Source organism: Sceloporus occidentalis, unplaced genomic scaffold, assembly GCF_023333645.1.
Source record: "Sceloporus occidentalis isolate IW3139 unplaced genomic scaffold, rSceOcc1.0.p SCAF_103, whole genome shotgun sequence".
In the NCBI taxonomy this organism is placed as follows: Eukaryota; Metazoa; Chordata; class Lepidosauria; order Squamata; family Phrynosomatidae; genus Sceloporus; species Sceloporus occidentalis.
The window spans coordinates 529,720-550,305 of NW_028317083.1; the positions used below are offsets into that span (position 1 = coordinate 529,720).

At 42.1% G+C, this 20,586-nt stretch overlaps 2 protein-coding genes across 2 annotated transcripts; both read left to right on the forward strand.

Annotated features, from left to right (window-relative positions):
* Window positions 1-1,326: 1,326 nt before the first annotated feature.
* Window positions 1,327-2,676, forward strand: LOC149283479 (protein kinase C delta type-like). The gene has a single exon (XM_089497436.1). It carries the CDS (start codon window positions 1,327-1,329, stop codon window positions 2,674-2,676), a length of 1,350 nt encoding a protein of 449 aa, XP_089353562.1.
* Window positions 2,677-7,400: 4,724 nt separating this feature from the next.
* Window positions 7,401-20,325, forward strand: LOC149283480 (protein kinase C theta type-like). Its single transcript, XM_089497437.1, has 9 exons — window positions 7,401-7,569; window positions 13,766-13,890; window positions 14,234-14,401; window positions 14,827-14,918; window positions 15,088-15,150; window positions 16,683-16,821; window positions 17,123-17,314; window positions 19,431-19,556; window positions 20,299-20,325. Exons 1-9 carry the CDS (start codon window positions 7,401-7,403, stop codon window positions 20,323-20,325), a joined length of 1,101 nt encoding a protein of 366 aa, XP_089353563.1.
* Window positions 20,326-20,586: the final 261 nt, after the last annotated feature.

Consider the following 20,586-nt stretch of genomic DNA (forward strand, 5'->3'; position numbering starts at 1 on the left):
CCACTCTGCCTCTCTACCCGGCACCGTTACTGACAGGAACTTTCACTGCAGCTTCATAGAAGTCTCAGCGTAAGTGAAGGTGAGTAACGGCACTCTGCCTCTCTACCCGGCTCCCTGGTGTCTTGTGAACCTCCGTTGATGACAGGAGGCAGGGTGGAGTATGGGAGGGGGGAGGAGGCAGAGTGGAGTATGGGAGGGGGAGGAGGCAAAGTGATGTATGAGAGGGGGAGGACCAAAGTGATGTATGGGAGGGGGAGGAGGCAGATGGTGTATGGGAGGGGGGAGGAGGCAAAGTGGTATATGGGAGGGGGAGGAGGCAGAGTGGTGTATGGGAGGGGGGAGGAGCCAGAGTGGTGTATGGGAGGGGGAGGAGCCAGAGTGGTGTATGGGAGGGGGAGGAGCCAGAGTGGTGTATGGGTGAGTTATAGTGGTGTATGGGGGGGTATTATGAATTTCAGGGCATATAGGGGGTATAAGGCATATCGATATTAGGCATATCAGGGGGGCATAAAACATATCTGGGGGTAAAAGGTATATCAGGGGGCTCAGTTGCATATCACTGGCACATAAGAGGTATAAGGCATATATGGGGGCAGAGTGGCAAGCTGGGGGTCAGATGTGCATAACCGGGGGCAGTTTGGTAAATAAAAAAAAATTTCAACAAGGCTTTTTCTCATAGTTTTTATTAAATATGAAAAATAGTTAACATATGAATTAATATTTACTAATAACTTTGTATTAAAACCTAGTTTGAGAAACACTGTGTTTGGGTTCTTGTAGCTTTTATTATTATGTCAGTAAAATAAGAAGGTGAATAGAGAGAGGCCATTGCGATAAAGAGATGAAAGTGTAAATTGTAAGTTTTTTATTACATTATTTTAAATTGAAAAAAAATTGCATTTTTTTATCCGCTTAATCGATTAATCGAAAAAATAATCGGCCAACTAAAATAATCGTTAGTTGCAGCCCTACTTTTATGTAGGATTTGTTGCCGTATACAAGTGCGTACCATGACAGTCTACTCTCAAAAATTAAACATCAGCTTTCATGTTACATAAATGAAATAATCATTTAAACTTACACATAAAACTGCATTATTGGTTATTTATCATCGCTGTTGGATATCTACAAAAACAGCACAGCAGCACCTTCATTGTTCTATAACCTGGTCAGTGCATTGTGACATTACGAGTGCATTGTGACATCATCACCCCTATAAAGCTGAGCGCCACGCCTCTTTCTCTTTAGTGCAGTTGGGCACCCGGCACTTGCAAGGTACTATCACATAGTGAACTTGAAGTGTTGCTACCAACTACCAAACCAAATATGGACAAGAAAAGCGAACCAATCGCTGTGGAGGATTGCTGCCTCCTTTGTGGACTGAGGTGGTGCGTGAAGAGATGCTGCCCCAAAAGACTGAGAACATTCTGTAAAAGATTCAGAGTAGCTTTCACAAATCTTGTAAGACAGAGAACAAGAGGTGAAAGCAACCAGCGTTCGGCCAGTGGAGTCTTAGTACTCAAAAGCAAGAACGAGACCGCTGCTAATGAGAGAGAGGATAACAGCCAGGATCTGGGGCAGCAGGAGGAAAAACAGGCAAATGAACACCTGGAGCAGCACGTGCAGCGGGGGAGAATGGTTGCCACTAAAAGACGCAGGAGTCAGGAGGAAAGTGGCATTCCTGCTAAACGATTTAGGAGCATTCTCCCAATGTCAGTGCTCTCCTTTACTTTTCATTCAGTGCTGGGAGAAGGCACCTTTGGAAAGGTCATGTTGGCTTCTGTTCCTGGCAGGGATTCCCAGATAGCGGTTAAGATCATCCGCAAGAAAGCTATGCAGCCAACACTCATACTGAAAGAGAGGAGGATCCTGGAGGTGGCTCGAAACAGCCCATTCCTGTGCCATGGATACGCGGCCTTCCAAACAGAGACCTGCGCTTTACTTCTCATGGAGTATTTGGCTGGAAGGAGCCTACGGTCATATCTGAACAGGGTGGGTTGTCTCACTGAGACCTCAGCTGCATTTTATGCAGCTGAAACAGTGTGTGGCATCCAGTTCCTCCACTCTCAGGGAATCATACACCGTGACCTAAAGCCCGACAATGTCTTGCTTGATGCAGAGGGCCATGTAAAGATCTGCGATTTTGGTCTTGCTGCAGAAGGAATTTTTGGAGACGCACAGACAGCAGAATGTTGCGGCACATTTCCGTACATGGCCCCAGAAGTACATCTGAAGAAAGCATACGGTGTTGCTGTGGACTGGTGGTCCTTCGGGGTGATGCTTTTCCAGATGCTTAATGGTGTTTTCCCATTCCGTGTTGGCAGAGATGGGAAGATAAGTGTCTTTTCCATTCTGTTCGACAAACCTAAGTACACCAAAGAGCTCACCGAAGAAACTGTGGATATCTTGAGGCATCTCCTACAGAAGGATCCTCAGCAACGCCTTGGGGTCATAGGAGAAATCAGAGAACATCCGTTCTTTCAGACCATCAAGTGGGATGATATAGAGAGTCGGCGTTCAGCTCCGCCTTACCAGCCGACATTAACATCAAATCGCCACCTAACGAAATGCCAGCCGATTCCATCTGTTCTAAAGATGACAGATGACATTTCCTCTTCATCCAGTAGCCAAAGTCTCCTTGGCTTTTCCTTTGTAACACCAGACTGGATGAATTGAAGGATGGAATGCGTCCTGGCAAAGAGACTCTAGATCTTCTTACCAACATAAAATGACAATAAATTAAGAAAAAAGAGGGTTAGACCTCACAATACAGTTTCTTCCTTTGTGACATCATATACCATGGTACAGTTGATATACTCTGAAATATCTAGACAAGTATGTCCCAAAAGGACAAAAAAATAATAATTCTGCTTTATGTAGCCCGGGATTAACGCAGGGCTCGACAAATCCCAGGCGCCAGGTCGCCATGGCGACAGAGAATTTTGTCCTGGCGCCTAGGTTTTGTCAGCCTCTTACATCCAGAAAAAATTGTGGATGTAAGAGGCTGAGTCACCACACGGGGGCACCACAGCGAGCACAGCCACACAGAGCCCGCCCCCGAGCCTGAGATCACTCCCACGGAGTGATCCTGTAGGCTGAAAACACGGTTGCTGGAAAACCAGCAATCGTGTTTTCAGCTGCCACAGGCAGCTTCAGGGAAGGGGGTTGTGTGTTGATTGGGCCCCCACACAAGTGTGGGGACCTGACCCAACACCCCCCAGCTGCCTGATCGCTCCATGAGAGCGACAGTGCAGCGTTAACCCCTTCAATGCCGCCCTTCATTTAGGGGTTAATTCCCATTTTGTACGGGACTCTGCTGCTTGTGGTCTGCCTGGAAGCCCAGGCAGACCAGCAACAGCAAAAACGAGCCCCCACAAGCCCTTTGATGATTCCTATAGGCATGGAAGCCTACAGTCGTCATCAAAGAGACTCCCCCTGCAATGGCTGGTCTATAGACCAGCAATTGCTTCCCAGCTGCCAGAGGCAGCTTCAGGGACAGGGGAGAGGGTTCTTTGGTCTCCCCATGAGTGTGGAGACCAGCCCCAACACCCCCCTGCTGCCTGATCGCTCCATGAGAGCGACAGTGCAGCGTTAACCCCTTCAATGCCACAATTGTGTATGACACATTCGTGGCATTGCAGGGGTTAACATTTGTCCCCACAAGCTTGTGGGGACTAAATATCAGTCAATGCTGTGCTCCAATGGAACATCAGCATCGAAAGAGTTAAAAAAAAACAAAAAAAAACAAAAAAAAAACAGCACTGACCTGAAAGTCCAGGGTGCTTCCAGGTCAAACGCTGTGATTTTAGTAAGTGGGCTGATGATGATCAGATCACTCCTGACCAACTGTTAGTTTAAAAAAATCCTGGCTCCTAACTTTTTTACCTGGCGCCTAGATTCACAACAAATTTGTCAAGCCCTGGATTAACGTAACGATGCGATACCGTACACAATAAGGTGCACCGTTCTCAAAGACTTTTCCCATCACAGTAATATTTTATTTCATTATTAGTAACTAGATCATTTAGGGTTTTTAAATGACAAGTGTTTATATATAAAAATGTCATTTTAGGGATCGAAACTCTTCTTTTTCTTACTTTGGTGTCCCTGTACTCTAGGATCTAAGGATTTTGCTGTGGCTGAGTATATTTCACTGAGCTTTAGATGTGTATTAGACGTAAATGAAATGTTTTCTAGATATATTTGCATATATGAAATATGCTATACAACGAAGTTTCTTAGTTATATAAATAAGCAAAGCAGCTCTTGAAGCCAAGTAGGAATGGTTATTAAGGCAGAGGGTGTGCAAATAACAAAGGGTCATCAGTTATTAAAGAGGAATCATCATCTTTTTAACAATCATTCCAATTTTAATAACCTTAAAAACCTTTAATAATTGATTATCAGGGGGGTTTAACCACAGAACTCTAGATACCTATCAAGCATTTCAATAAAACAAAGCAAGACATCTGAGGCATAGATAATGTGGAGTTTGTCACATTATATGGCCGTATATTTTGGTTATCCAGCCACTACGTCGAAGTACAGCAAATTTGGCAAGTCCTTTCTAGGGCTTCAACAACTTATCGATAAAATCGATAATAATCGATCATGAAAATAGTTGTCAACAATTTTCATTATCGAAAAATTGTTACTTGAATTGATTTGTTCAAACATAAGATGAGGGTTTTTTTCCCACAGCAAATGTTATTTACAAAAAAAAATACCCCTCGTCTTATAATAGAGGTCAGGCTACAAGACTAAGATCCAGGGGGGACCTGGATCCTCCTCTCTGGCAGCCGGTGGAGGTGGCATTTCTAGGGGCAGAGTGGTATATCTGGGGCAAATGTGCCAAACTGGGTGTTGGCAAATAAAAGGAAATAAAAACAAGAAATTAATTTTACTCAATCATACCTTTGGATTTACATTTACTGGTAAAACTTTTATAGGTTTTAAAACCTAGTTTGAGAAATATTGTGTATGGGTTCTTGTACCTTTAAAATGTAGCTTTTATTATTATGTCATATTAAAAAAGGAGCCCTTTGTTATTCGCAGCCCTGGTGCTTTCTATTTGCTCGGGTCATATTGCTTTCCAAGGAGCCGAGTCACTGGGACGGCAGTGCATTGTAACCCAAGTGACTCTCAAGCAATTTAAAGCCTTCTCTGGAGACCATTAATGAGACCTCCATGTGGGACGAGGGGCGGCTCAAACCTAAGGTTTGGTCAGAACCTACAAATATACCCAAAAAACAAACAAACTAGGGGAACGCACAACCTACAAAAGCACAAAAGGCTGCTAGAATAATAATGACCAATAAATCATCAAAACAAAGCAAGAATTCAGTGCAAACCCAGCAAAAACCATTCAAAAAAACACGTCAAATTGTTACTGCCGATACCCTTTTCAGTCTCTGATTTGAGGCAGTTTTTAAGGATAGTGGGGTTTTTCTAATGGCTATAAGAAAACTTTAATTTTTGCTCAGTGTGCTAAATATGTGCAACAACATTTTATATTTCCTCATTGTCATAGCTACCAACAGTCCGGTTTTCACTGGACAGTCTCAATTTTGGGGCACTGTGCATTGGTGGAAAGTGGAGAGCATGGCCCATTTGCACAGACCCTGTGATTCCCCTAACCAGACCAGGGAGGTGAGAAATCAGATGAGACCGGGTCCCACTCCTTCACGGCTCATGCCACACCTGAGAAGTTGGTGGGTACGCATTATTGTGCTCAAAGGGATGCACAACACTCTTTGGTCTGTAGACTCAAATAGGTAGTACCAAAAAAGATGACTCAGGCAGTCTGTTTGGGGGCTAAGATGAAAGAAACATAGAATGTGACATCAGACAAGAACCCATCGGCCCATCTAGCCTGCTCATGTCTCCTGATGTAAAGAATCAGACCATAATTAGTTATTGGACTTCTCTTAGATTCAGGATAGCTTTATGTCCATCACATGCATGTTTAATTTCCCTTACTGTATTAGCCTCTACTCAGTAAAATATCACGCCCTTACACTACCTCAACACCTTGTTTTGTTGTGTTTTATTTATTTTTATAGTTTCAGGAAAACAAAACAAAAATATAAAAAAACTGAGCTGGTACATCAAACGTTAACCCCAGATAGACAACAAAACCTGCCCTGTGCAAAGAGGGAACAGACAGTCCTTTTAACTCAACAAAGAGACCTAAGCGAGAGGGAAATCACTGGTGGGAGAGTGAACATTTATAAAATAACTTTACAAAGTCTACAGGATGGCCCAGACAAGCTGTTTGGGGCACTAAAAAAGTTGCTTGTGAACAACGGTGACACAGAAAGGCTGTTTGCGGACATTGATAAGCTTTTGTAGTTCCCTACAAATACTATGAAATCTGAAAAGACTTCTGCATGCGCATTGAGCTGATGAAAACTGCAAAAGGGCTGTATCATAAATATTACGGCAAAGATAAAAATTGCAAGAGCCCCTTAGTCTTAATGGCTACCATAAAGGCTACATATTGCTTGTATTACAGCACAAGCTAGTGCAACCTGGGCCTGATACAGTTAAATAATTACACAAATAATCAAAACCATTGCGATCATGCCGGTGGTTCTAATAAATACAGGGCCAATTGTATAAATGGTGCTGTTACATTTAGTTTGATGCAATTTATTTTAATAAATGAATCAAAATAAAATGATTCCTCTTCCATCATGACATGAGTCCCATCAGGCTGGCGCCCAAATGTCATCTACCTTAAAAGGATCTTTCCATTGATGATTAACAAAGCCCTGGATCCTAAGGTTTCGGCTCTTGGAAAGGGGTTACCCAAAAAAACAAAGTGGATCGCAAGGAAAATGTCACAGAAGAAGCTACCTTTGCCCAATGCCGCTACCTTCGAAAACGGCTGCTGGTTGTGTGGCTGTGGACTTGCATGCTAATGCACAACAGCCCCAGTGTGAGCCTTTACCGCAGCACAAAATGATCAAGACGAGACTCCTACTGTCCTGTGAAGAATATCATGCATCTGAAATCATAAGTTTCATGATCAGAAATGATTTTATGTATATCAGTGTTTAATTCTGTCATAATATATACATCTAGTACAAGAGATTGCAACTCGATACATACAGGCTCATCTATAAATGTTACAGCAACTTCAAACTGGCAACTTATTAATTCTGTCAATGTGATCTCTACATATGTTCAATTGTAAAGAAAAGCTACATAATAACACAAATACCTATTTGCCATGCCTAACTGGCATTGCCTTAAACACTCAGTGGCATGTGCCAGGCTGCTCAGCCAATCATAGGCCAGCATGCGGAATTCAAACGGTCATTTTCTTTCACCTCTCAGCGCACTAAGAAGTGTATTCCTTTGAGGTCATTTTCTTTGGGCTTTAAAAGACTACGGCCATGGAAAAACGGAAGAGAGAAGTTGATGGAGAACCTGCAGGTGTGATGGACCAACACCAGGGACAAGAGGATGGACCACCTGCCAAGAAGAACCACCTAGGGGCTGTACATCTTCCAGAACAGCCCCTTGACAACACCATGGGGACACCTGCAGTGGATCCATCAGCAAGTGAAAGAAAGAAAAAGAAAAGGAGAAGACAGAAGAAGAAGAAGCACCACCAAGCCTCAGGAGGAGCTATTTTGTTGAAGAGGCTTTCTTTCCAGAGAGTGCTTGGCGAAGGCGGCTTCGGAAAGGTGCAGAAGGACTATTTATTTCTTTTACATGTAGATTCTCAGACAAACTGCTTTATTTAGTTCATACAGATGATGGTTCTGTCATAGTCATCTTGTTACATGATACATTTCTGTACTCCTTGTACTTACATTGTGAAGGTCTTTGCAGATTGGAAATTAGAGCCATTGGTTACTGTTAATATTTGTACTACTCTTATTATAGGATTGTTTTATAAGTTAATATGTATTAACATCACCTTTATTTGAGGTTACTTACTTTTAAACTGTCTGTTTCTTGGTCACATGGCTGTAATTTATGGGAATATATGTTTCTTTACATTTTTAAGCAATATGCTGTCTTCTGCGCGAATAACTTGTTTGTTGTGAATTTTGCTAATAAAATATCAGTCGTTTATAGCCGTGTAGATGGATGCGTATTTATGTACTGTATGTATCTCTATCTATCTATATATGTTTCTTGCTTCTTACGTGTAATTTGAAATTAATTTAATGAGACAGGATAATTAGGTTACTTATAGCTATGTCTCTAATGGAATCAGGCAGTTGCTGCATGTTTATTATACCTTAACCGAGTGCAGTTATTTGGGACAAGAAAAAAGGGAAAGTTTGGTAATTATTGTACTGTATTGTATGGCTAATATTAAAAATTATTAGTAAACTATTTTCCCAGAGGCTTTATTCTCATATTCTCCTATATAAAGCAATGGGTCTAGCTTGATGGCCATCTAATGCATTTAAAAGGATGTTAAATATGATTAAGTGAGCGGGGGCACTTGGCAGTCGTCGTTACCCTGGGCTTTTATTAATATTGGGCAACTCTGCTGCTTTGGGGTTTATTCACAAAACAGCGAGTTTGACGGTGAGGTCGGGTCAGGTAAAATATTTGAAATCACTTGCATTTTGGATTGTAAAGGCCAACCCTGGGGAGTTTTACTCCTGCAATAAATTGCGTTAACACAATATGTCTGAATAGATTCCATGGGCAGATCGGGTCACAATGAAAGAAGTCATTGGCATTTCGTAACGTTACTTCATGATCTCAGTGACACTGGTTGTTTCTTGCTGTATATTAACACGTTCATTTAATTGGGATAAATAGCATGTTGACATCAACATTCAATGCCTAATGGCACATATCACATTTACTGATACAACACGCTCGGTTACATAACTATATGTTAACCTTGGTAGTATGGCAGCCCGGTAATATATTCTCACATAAACCTTGTTTGGACCTGCTTGGCTTTTCAAATAATGTAGATTGAATGTCATTTTTAACAATTCCCTATATGCCACTCTGCCCCATAATATGCCTTGTAACCCCTTAAATGCTAGTGTGGCATATAGGGGTATTAGGCATTTCTGGAGGCAGAGTGGCACATAGGGGGGTCAAAAGGCATATCATGGGGCACAGTGGCATATAGGGGGTATAAGGCATTTCTGGGGCAGAGTGGCAAGCCTGGGTACAGAGGTGCATAACTGGGGGGCAGGTTGGAAAATAAAAACCAAAAAAATATTTTTCTCAATCATAGCTGTTATTAAAGAAATAATAATTGTTTACATAGTTACATGAATTAACATTTACTAGTAAAACTTATTTCCTATAGGGTCATCTTATATTCAGGCTTTTTCTTTTTTTCCTAAATTAACATACAGATGTTGGGGGGCATCTTATAATCGAGGAAATACGGTAGTTTACATTTGAATTAATATTTACTAGTAAAACGTTTTAGGTATTAAAACCTAGTTAGGGAAATATCGTGTTTGGGTTCTTGTACCTTTTAAGATAGCTTTTACTATTATGTCATAGTAAAATAAAAAGGCGATTAGAGAAATGTCATTGTGATAGAGATTGTGTTGTTTTTAACACTTAGTTTGTTCATTAAATAATTTTAAACAAATACTTAGCATTTTTTTATCCAATTAGTAAAAAAAAAATCAAAAAAAAAATAAATCGGCTAACTTCACATAACGATTCTATATGGATCATTTTGGATTTTTTATTAGCACAGAGCAACCTGCAAAACACTTCATGAAATCCAATTCTAATTGGACTAGACTAGGATCACGACCACCAAACTAATGAACCCTATTCTTATGGAAGATGCAAGTAGTCAATCGTGATGTAGTTCCTTGAGGAAGATTTCAATACGGACCCTAAAACATATGAATAGGACCCCATTGCTTCATGTTCATCACTTTGGTAGATGCCCTCCAACAATGTTGATACTTGGCAGATATGCTGCAGCATCATTATTACATATGACACAGTTCTATTAAATATGAATTGTTTAACATTAGCTTGTCTTTGGACCGTAAAATACCCGGACTCTCATACTGTGAACTAATAGTCTGGTCCGGTTCGGTAGAGGATTTTTCTACCAATACAAAATAGAGCTTTGTTAAAATATCTAAAACGCAGTGATCCGCCCAAAACTCCCAGGTAGGAATACTTAATACTAATCTTGTAAATTGTACATCCATTCACTTACAGGCATTGGCGAGGCAGAGAAGATTGGAAAGGGCATTAATATAAGGGACAGAACTTAAGGCTATAAATATAGCATTCCTTGGCTGCTTGCATCTTCCATAAGAATAGGGTTCATTAGCTTGGTAGTCGTGATCCTAGTCTATTAATTAGAATTGAGAATTGGATTTCAGGAAGTGTTTTGCAGGTTGCTCTGTGCTAATAAAAAATCCAAAATGATCCATATAGAATCGTTATGTGAAGAAAGCAGGAGGAATATTCTTGTAAAATCCCATTATATTTGGTAAAAGGGGCCCAATAAATGAAGGGGGATGTCCTATTCAAGAGGGACACAGTTTGCTCATTAAGTATGGACGACGCGTTTATTCTTCTCCCTTTAAAGAACAAATCGATTAGTTGGCCGTTTTTTGGTTTTTTTACAAATTGGATAAAAAATGTATTCGTTTATTTTAAATTATTTAATGAACAAACTAGGTGTTAAAAACAACATAAACATGTTTCACTGTACTCTGCACACAATACTTTCATCTCTTTATCACAAGGCATTTCTCTAATCGCCTTTTTATTTTACTATGATAATAATAAAAGCTATATTAAAAGGTACAAAAACCCAAACACAATATTTCCCTAACTAGGTTTTAATACCTAAAAAGTTTTACTAGTAAATATTACCGTATTTGCTCGATTATAAGACAAGGTTTTTTCCAGAGCAAATGCTCTGAAAAACACCCCTCGTCTTATAATCGGGGTCGTCTTATAATCAGACCTCAAATAGGTCTGACTATGAGACTAAGATCCAGATCGACCTGGATCCTCCTGTGTTATGCCCTCCCCCCTCAACTTACCGGTGCTTCTGAGTCCCCGGTGCTTAGTACGGGCAGCGTGTAGAGCTCTACGCGAAGTTGTCTACACGAATTGCGTAGAAATCTACACGCTGCCCGGACTAAGCACCGGGGACTCAGAAGCACCGGTAAGTTTGGAGGAGGGAGGGGGAGGGAGTGTTAAATGGGGGGGGGCATAAGGCATTTATGGAGGCAGAGTGCTCTGTAAAATGCCTTTTAACCCCCTTAATGCCACTCTGCCTCCAGAAATGCCTTTTAACCCTCTATACGCCACTCTGCCTCCTGAAGTGCCTTATACCTCCCTATATGCCACTCTGCCCCATAATATGCCTTTTAACCCCCTAAATGCCAGAGTGGCATATATGGGTATAAAGCATTTCTGGAGGCAGAGTGGCACATAGGGGGTCAAAAGGCATATCATGGGGCACAGTGGCATTTAGAGGGTTAAAAGGCGTATCATGGGGCATAGTGGCATATATGGGGTATAAGGCATTTCTGGGGCAGAGTGGCAAGCCTGGGGGCAGATGTGCATAACTGGGGGGCCGGTTGAACAACTGGCCCCGCCCCTTCCTTCTCCAGAACCACATGGCTGTGACACTCATCTAACAGTAAGTATAAAATTATTATTTGGGATACTGAAAGTTAGGGGAGGTGGGGGTTAATTTAGGGGCAGTTATGGTTAATGGGGTGTTTAGGATTAATTTAGGGGCAGTTATGGTTAATGGGGTGTTTAAGGTTAATTTAGGGGCAGTTATGGTTATTAGGGTGTTCAGGGTTAATTTAGGGGCAGCTATGGTTAATGGGGTGTTTGGGGTTAATTTAGGAGCAGCTGTGGTTAATGGGGTTAATTTGAGGCAGTTGTGGTTAATGGTGTGTTTAGGGTTAATTTAGGGGAAGCTGTGATTAATGTGGAGTTTAGGGTTAATTTAGGGTACTTGTTTTGATGGGGTATTTAGCGTTAATTTAAGGGTAGTTATGGTTAATGGGGTGTTTAGGGTTAACTTAATGATGAGAACTGAGGGTTAATTTAATTAATTTAATAAAGTTAACTTAAGGTGCAGTTAGAGGTGGCAAAACTAAGGGGAATCTAAATCCTGGGGGCAGTGAAGTGACATATCTGTGGGTATAAGGCATATACAGTGTATAAGGCATATGTGGGGAGGGCAGCGTGGCATGTCTGGGGAGGACGGAGTGGTGTATGAGGGTGTATAAGGCATATCTGGGGCCACAGTGGCATATCTGGGGGTAGAGTGGAGTGGCATATCTGGGGAGGGCAGGGTGGCATGTCTGGAAGGCAGGGTGGCATGTCTGGGGAGGATGGAGTGGTGTATCAGGGGTACAAGGCGTATCAGGCACAGTGGCATGTGGGGGGTAGAGTGGAGTGGCAGATGTGGGAGGCAGCGTGGAGTGGCAGATGTGGGAGGCAGCGTGGCGTGGTATATGTGGGAGGCAGCGTGGCGTGGTATATGTGGGAGGCAGCGTGGCATATGTGGGAGGCAGCGTGGCGTGGTATATGTGGGAGGCGGCGTGGCGTGGTATATGTGGGAGGCGGCGTGGCGTGGTATATGTGGGAGGCGGCGTGGAGTGGTATATGTGGGAGGCAGCGTGGAGTGGCAGATGTGGGAGGCAGCGTGGAGTGGTATATGTGGGGGGCAGCGTGGAGTGGTATATGTGGGGGGCAGCGTGGAGTGGTATATGTGGGAGGCAGCGTGGAGTGGTATATGTGGGAGGCAGCGTGGAGTGGTATTTGTGGGAGGCAGCGTGGCAAGCCTGGGCTCAAATGTGTATAAATTGGGAAGGCTGGTTGGGAAAAAAAGACAAGAAATACATTTTATCAAAGTTTTTTTTATTCTGCTGTTTGTATTTAGCATCATTTGTTTATTAAATTATTTTAAATAAATGAAAAATTTACATTCATTTTTTTTATCCGATTAATCGAAAAAAATAATCGGCCAACTAATCAATTATGAAAATAATCGTTAGTTGCAGCCCTAGTTTACATGAATTAACATTTACTGGTAAAACTTTTTTCCTATAGGGTCATCTTATAGTCAGGTGTTTTCTTTTTTTCATAAATTAATATTCAGATTTGGGGGGGGTCGAATTAAAATCGAGCAAATACGGTAATTCAAATGTAAACTACCATACGTGCTCGATTATAAGACGACCCTGATTATAAGTCGACTCCCCAAAATCAGTATATTCATTTAGGAAAAAAGAAAAAGCCTGAAAACGACCCTATAGGAAAAAGGTTTTACTAGTAAATGTTAATTCGTGTACCTATGTAAGCTATTTTTTTAATAACAGCTATGATTGAGAAATATATTTTTGGGGTTTTTATTTTCCAACCTGCTCCCCAGTTATGCACATCTGCACCCAGGCTTGCCACTCTGCCCCAGAAATGCCTTATACCCCTATATGCCACTCTAGCATTTAAGGGGTTAAAAGGCATATTATGGGACAGAGTGACATGTAGGGAGGTATAAGGCATTTCAGGAGGCAGAGTGGCGTACAGAAGGTTAAAAGGCATTTCTGGAGGCAATGGCATAAAGGGGGTTAAAATGCATATCTGGAGGCAGAGTGGCATCCAGGGGATTAAAAGGCATATCACAGAGCACTCTGTCTACAGAAATGCCCTATGGGTTGACGGGGTGACCACATCCAAGCACTCTAAAAAGCAGAGGAGCATCAGGACTGTGAGGACTTACCCTCAAACAGAGTCCTCTCCTCTCTGTCCCCAGGGTCATCCCCGGAGGGAATCCCTTGCCGCTCCACCGCTGCAGTGTCTCCGGAGCTGGCAGGTATTCACAACATACCCGCTAACAGGTCACGCAAACGACCAGTCATTCCAACAGTGCTTGATCACGTGATGACATCACATGATCTCGCATGACCTGAAATTGCATTGTTTTCAGCACTAAATTAGCTCAGAAACCTCAGTATCTCATTGTCCTTGCACATTTTTGGCACAAGTTTGTGCCATTTTTTCCATAAATATCTCTGCCATATCATTCGGCACCAACAATGACTGCCTAATTTACCTCTGCACCTTCGCAGTATGTAACATCATTACGATGGAATGCTCTTTGGTCCACCAGCATTATCATCAAAATGCAAAATTCACATTCTCTCCAAAGGTTGTTTGCAATTATAAAGGATTGACCTAGTAACCTACAGACTCCTTTATATGCATACTTTGTCTCTTCCAGGTCTTTCTGGCATCAGACCTGAAGACCAACAAACAGCTGGCAGTAAAAGTTGTGAGAAAGAGAGCCATGCTGCAACGCCTTGAGGGCATTTTTGTTGAACGGAGGGTCCTTGAGGTTGCCACCGGAAGCGCCTTCCTAACACAGGCCTATGGCACCTTCCAGACCAAGGTACCAACAGGACTGTCTCTCCTCCGTCTCCCTGTCTTCCGTTACAATATGATCTGCTTGATCTCAGCGCCTAATGCTTTCCTTGGCCTCCACTCGCTCTGGTCTCTTTTCTACATTCATCTGATACATCTTTCGTTTTTTATTTATGTTACCTTTCATATGGTATTTAACTCACTAGAATAATATATTACTGGAATATATAATAATATATACTAGGGTTAATAAGAAAACACAATACCACAATTTGTGATAGATTTTTGTAACACTAAATGCTTTTACTTATATTTTTTTCTTAGTTTTGTTTGGAAACATTGACAATGTTATAGACAAAAAAAATACATCAATCAATCAATATTCGATAATGAGGTTGTTGGAAAAGAAGGCATTTTAGACGGCTATCTAACTATAACTGACTTGTTACGCAGGACCATCTGTATTTTGTTATGGAGTACGTGAGCGGAGGAGACTTGTTTTCCTATCTGGAGAAGAACGGAAGGCTAGATCTCTGCACCACAACGTAAGAAAACATGATTTTTACAGCAGAGGATTGCCATAGAATTAGCACATGAAAAGTAGACTAATGAAGATGTTACTGTACTACTGAGCCATTATAAATTAAAATGTTAACTCTTTAACGCTGCATTTTTTCAATACTTGTGTCTGATAAATGTTCTGATAATTGTCAGATTCTTTGCTGCGGAGATGGTGTGCGGGATGCAATACCTCCACGAGAGAGGAATTATACATCGGTAAGCATACCTTCTTTCCACATTAGAAAATTGCTTTTGCTCTTCTATCTAGCAATAACATGTATTTATGATCAAACTCCTTGAAGATTGGGCTGTTTTTTACATTTTTTAACTAAATGTTTCTGTGGTGTTTGTGTTTAGCTGTCATTTTCTTCCTTCTCATTTAGTTTACCCACACAAACTATATTTTGATTTAGTAACAAAACTTGTTAAATAGATTCTAATATTTGTTCTGCGCTTCGAAATAATCAGTGTTTTTATTTATTTATTAATTGCAAGTTATAGGGCAATTAGTACAAACAAGTAGCCTATTAAAACTTAATTTCCAGCACCCATGCCCTATTTGGGCCGATACAGAGGGATCACTGCTCACTTTCCACGCTCGCTTAACCCTATAACGTGCCACGCATGTGATCCTTAACGTTATGTTTTTTCTGTGATGTGCCCGGCCCGTCATTGGTCGTTAAAGAGCTAAACATATGGCACAAATCTATGCAGTTTTATTTGTTGAGGCATCGTATTTAGGAGGTAGAAAGGATACACTTAAACAACCGATGTAAGATAACTGAGACAGTCAGCTGCCAGCAGCGAAACTTAGGATCTCCAGTATACGGTCTTCCTGGCTTCAAATATATCCCTTCCAATGGGCCATCTGTCACGGACTGGGTCCATGCTGATGACTGCATTGACCCAGCGCGCCCAAAGATTGTGTGCAGGAGTCACAGTGCAGTAGTGGAGTTGGACAGGGCCTGGTTGCGGGGTGACCGCACTCACCTGGGTGTTGAGTACCCCAGGAACAGGCATGAGACATCTCACAAGACTCATGTGCGGGATGCTGCAGGCTGGGAGAATGGAAGCTAAGCAGGGAAATATAGCAGACACATAACAAGCAAGAGACAGGGAGACCAGGCACGAAACATAACCAGACAAGATATACATGTTACTGAGCACAACAATGAACAAGACAAGGAATAAACATAACCAGACAAGTTATACATAACACAGGGCACAACAGAGAACAAGACAGGGCACCCCGCTGCCGGGGATACAGGACAGGACACCCCGCTGCCGGGGATACAGGACAGACTGACACACATAAATACAGAAACTAGCCTAGGACTGTTTGATAACTATTGGAGATTCCGTCACATCTTCTGGCCATAGTATGCTTAGCCCACCACTACGCCAAAGTACTCCAATGGCGGTGGGTCCTAACGCTAATCCCTGCTGACAAAGGTACGAAACAAACCAAACATGAAATCCAAACACATAGCACTGAGACATACCTTTAGACTGTAGACTGAGATAAACAGAACACACGGGAGGGGCGCACCTTATAAAGGAAACAGAGCTGAAGCAGAAGCAAGGAATGGAAGATCAGAACAGAGCAAAAGGAAATCCAGGAAAGGGAAACTGAAGCAAGAGTGAGATATGCAGCTCCACAGCCCGGGTAGGACACATCTTATTGAACCGATGTTTAGTTATGGGTTTCTGATTAAAATAAACTAAACTCAAACTTTCACTCTTTGCAGAGACCTCAAGCCTGAAAACATCCTGTTGACTAGCGAGGGCCATCTGAAGATCGCCGATTTCGGGCTGGCGCTGGAGGGCATCATCGGACAAAGGACAGCGAGAGGACATGCCGGAACAGTTGGCTTTATCGCACCGGAGGTGAGAAACAGATAATGGATGAAATCTAATAATGTCACCAACTTTCAGGGATGTCACAGGCCTTGTTACAGTAACTACATTTGTAATTAATGTCCTCCAGTATCCTATAGTTATACGGGTGAAGCCTAGTAAGTGGATAGCTTGGATTATGGTGATATATTTATCAACATTGTTAAAACAATTCACATTTTCTAGAGACTTTATATTGAACCTCTTTTTTAAATTATTTGAAAACCCTTAGATATTCATAATTAGTATTTTGTTTTGGTGATTATTTTGGTGACTTTCTGGTATTTGGCAGATCTACCAAGGAGAAAAGTATAACGCCGCAGTGGACTGGTGGTCATTCGGAGTCATCTTGTACGAAATGTCCACCGGAGAAGAACCCTTCTACTGCGGAGACACGCGGGCGCTCGTGGTCACATCAACGCTGCAGGATACACCATTCTATCCCGAGTATCTGAGTCCAGCCACCAAAGATGTACTGATAAAGGTGGGTATAATCAGACTCTGTTGAATGATGTCATATAATGCGTTACATAGAATGATTTTACAAAACTACACAGAATTACACAGTTAAGAATGTTTAGTAAGAGTTACTGCCGCATAGCAGCCTTAAAAAGCTCAAACATTTTATCTTATTACAAAGTACCCTGTTCTTATTTCCTTTACATTTGAAAATGGACCCTTTGGCAAGTATTCTCTTGTATATTTGGGCCCTGACCCTGACATCTGCTCATCGGTAGCATCACCATATAGCAGCTACATTAAGCTTAATGGAGGATGGAGGGGAAAGACTAATGCAAGAAAAGACAAATTGTAGTAATTCAATTATTGGTATATTTGTTTCACTTAATAATTTGTTTCACTTTTTCACTGCTTTGAATATGATTATTTTTAGGGCTGCAACTAACGATTATTTTAATAATCGATTAGTTGGCCGATTAGTTAATTTTTTCGATTAATCGGATAAAAAAAAAATGCAATCTATAATGTACACTTTCATCTCTTTATCGCAATGTCCTCTCTCTATTCACCTTATTTTACTGACATAATAATAAAAGCTACAAGAACCCAAACACTGTGTTTCTCAAACTCGGTTTTAATACAAAGTTATTAGTAAATATTAATTCATATGTTAACTATTTTTCATTTTTAATAAAAACTATGAGAAAAAAGCCGTTTACATTTTTTTTTATTTACCAAACTGCCCCCGGTTATGCACATCTGACCCCCAGCTTGCCACTCTGCCCCCACATATGCCTTATACCTCTTATATGCCAGATTCCACTGTGCCCCCTGATATGCCACTGTGCCCCTGATATGCCTTATACTCCTTATATGCCAGTGATATGCAACTGAGCCCCCGATATACCTTTTACCCCCAGATATGTTTTATGCCCCCCTGATATGCCTAATATCGATATGCCTTATACCCCCTATATGCCACTGAGCCCCCTGATATACCTTTTACCCCCAGATATGTTTTATGTCCCCCTGATATGCCTAATATTGATATGCCTTATACCCCCTATATGCCCTGAAATTCATAATACCCCCCATACACCACTATAACTCACCCATACACCACTCTGGCTCCTCCCCCTCACATACACAACTCTGGCTCCTCCCCCTCCCATACACCACTCTGGCTCCTCCCCCCCCATACACCACTCTGCCTCCTCCCCCCTCCCATACTCCACTCTGCCTCCTCCCCCCTCCCATAATCCACTCTGCCTCCTCCCCCCTCCCCATACTCCACTCTGCCTCCTACAGCAACGGAGGTTCACCAGGGAGCCGGGTAGAGAGGGAGAGTGGCGTATGGGAGGGGGAGGAGCCAGAGTGGTGTATGGGAGGGGGAGGAGCCAGAGTGGTGTATGGGAGGGGGAGGGGCCAGAGTGGTGTATGTGAGGGGGAGGAGCCAGAGTGGTGTATGGGTGAGTTATAGTGGTGTATGGGGGGTATTATGAATTTCAGGGCATATAGGGGGTATAAGGCATATCAATATTAGGCATATCAGGGGGACATAAAACAGAATCGAGGTCTCCTGCAGAGGATAATCCTCTCTGTGTCAGCCGGTGGGGGTCTGCATCGCACAGACAGCCTCCGTTACTGCCCTTCACTTACGCTGAGGCTTCTATGAAGCTACAGTGAAAGTGCCTGTCAGTAACGGAGTCGGGAGAGAGACAGAGCGGTGTATGGGAGGAGGGAGGAGTCAAAGGGGTGTATGGGAGGGGGAGAGAGACGGAAGTGAGAGACCGGCCGACAGTGAGGGGGATTCCAGGTCCCCTGCAGTGTTGCGGGGGATCTGGATTCTAGTGTTCTAATCCGATCTCTGTTTGAGATCGGATTATATAAGGAGAGTAGTTTTTCAGAGCATTTGCTCTGAAAAAAACCTCTTTTTATAATCGATAAAAATCGATTCGATTAATCGATAATGAAAATCGTTGACAACGATTTTCATTATCGATTAGTTGTTTCAGCCCTAATTATTTTATTTTTGGAACTGTTTAAATGTATGTTCCCATATAATAGCATTCCTTGTGTTCTGATGTTGCACATATACATGCAGTGACTCTGTTATTCACTCTCCTTCATTCTCTTTACAGCTGCTGTGTAAGAACCCATCCAGGCGGTTGGGGGCCACCGGACACATCAGATCTCATCTCTTTTTCCAGTCTATTGACTGGGAAGAGCTGGAGGCTGGGACATTAGATGCCCCTGTGTCGCTCACAGTAAGAAACCAAACAGAAACATACAACAGATAATAGGGAGTGTGTTAGAACGATAGCATATTCGTCCAATTCACATAATGTCTAGGGGGATACACACTAAGGCCTAGGAGGACAATTTGGGTTTTATTAGTTGTTGCGGTGTCATTAAATTGCCTCAGGGACTGGCTGTGAAACCAGGACAGACAGGACAGAAATGTAACGAGGCAGAGCAGTGAAAGGACGTATGTCTGTAACCTGGTGTTTCTCGCTCTGCTTACATGTTTAGGAACCTAATAATGATCTGGATGCTCTGCACACTTCATTATTTCCTGTATAAAACTAACATCAAGTTTTATTTTTTTCACAGTCATCACTGGACAGTCCAACGCAGCAAGTGGTAGAAGGAAGAGCCATATCGTCATCAGAGGCCATGAAGACACCTCTTGGCTCTACTGAGCAACAACTCTTCAATGGATTTTCTTTTACCAGCAAAAAGTGGGCCATCTAATCAGCTCAAGCTGCAGCCCTTTGAGATGTGACAACACTCAGCCAGATCACCAACCTGCCGCCACCACCCACCCTGTCCGCCGATCTCCAGCCCGCAACGCCCAGAATGCTACGCAGAGAATCTACAGCCGCTCTCTCTCTCCTCCTCTCTCCACACGATACTCCTATGTTGAAATGTTGTTGTTTTTAAATGGTTTGAAATGAGTTTGTTACATTTACTTAATGGTTAATAGTTCAGTTTTGTCTTTTTTTTTAGGTTAGGATGTCCCGCATCCTGAGTTGAAGTTATAGAACAACGTGGGACATCACATAGTACATAGAAGAAGGGGCATAGAACTTTTAGGAAGTTTATTTAAATGTTATTGATTAAGGACTTGCTTATAGTAGGGGATAGTAGGGCATTAGATAAATATGTATTAAGAGGTAAGTAGCCTTAGGTTTATTTAAGTATCTACACAAGTTAAGATAAGTTAAAGACATATTGATGATAGTAGGGAATTAGATAAATATGTATTAAGAGGTAAGTACCCTGAGGTTTATTTAA

Coding starts and splice junctions, on each gene's coding strand:
- LOC149283480 (XM_089497437.1), top strand. CDS start 7,401: ATGGAAAAACGGAAGAGAGAAGTTGATGGAGAACCTGCAGGTGTGATG. Junction 13,891..14,233: donor TTCCAACAGTGCTTGATCAC/GTGATGACATCA, acceptor TGTCTCTTCCAG/GTCTTTCTGGCATCAGACCT. Junction 19,557..20,298: donor ATGCCCCTGTGTCGCTCACA/GTAAGAAACCAA, acceptor CTTTTTTTTTAG/GTTAGGATGTCCCGCATCCT.
- LOC149283479 (XM_089497436.1), top strand. CDS start 1,327: ATGGACAAGAAAAGCGAACCAATCGCTGTGGAGGATTGCTGCCTCCTT.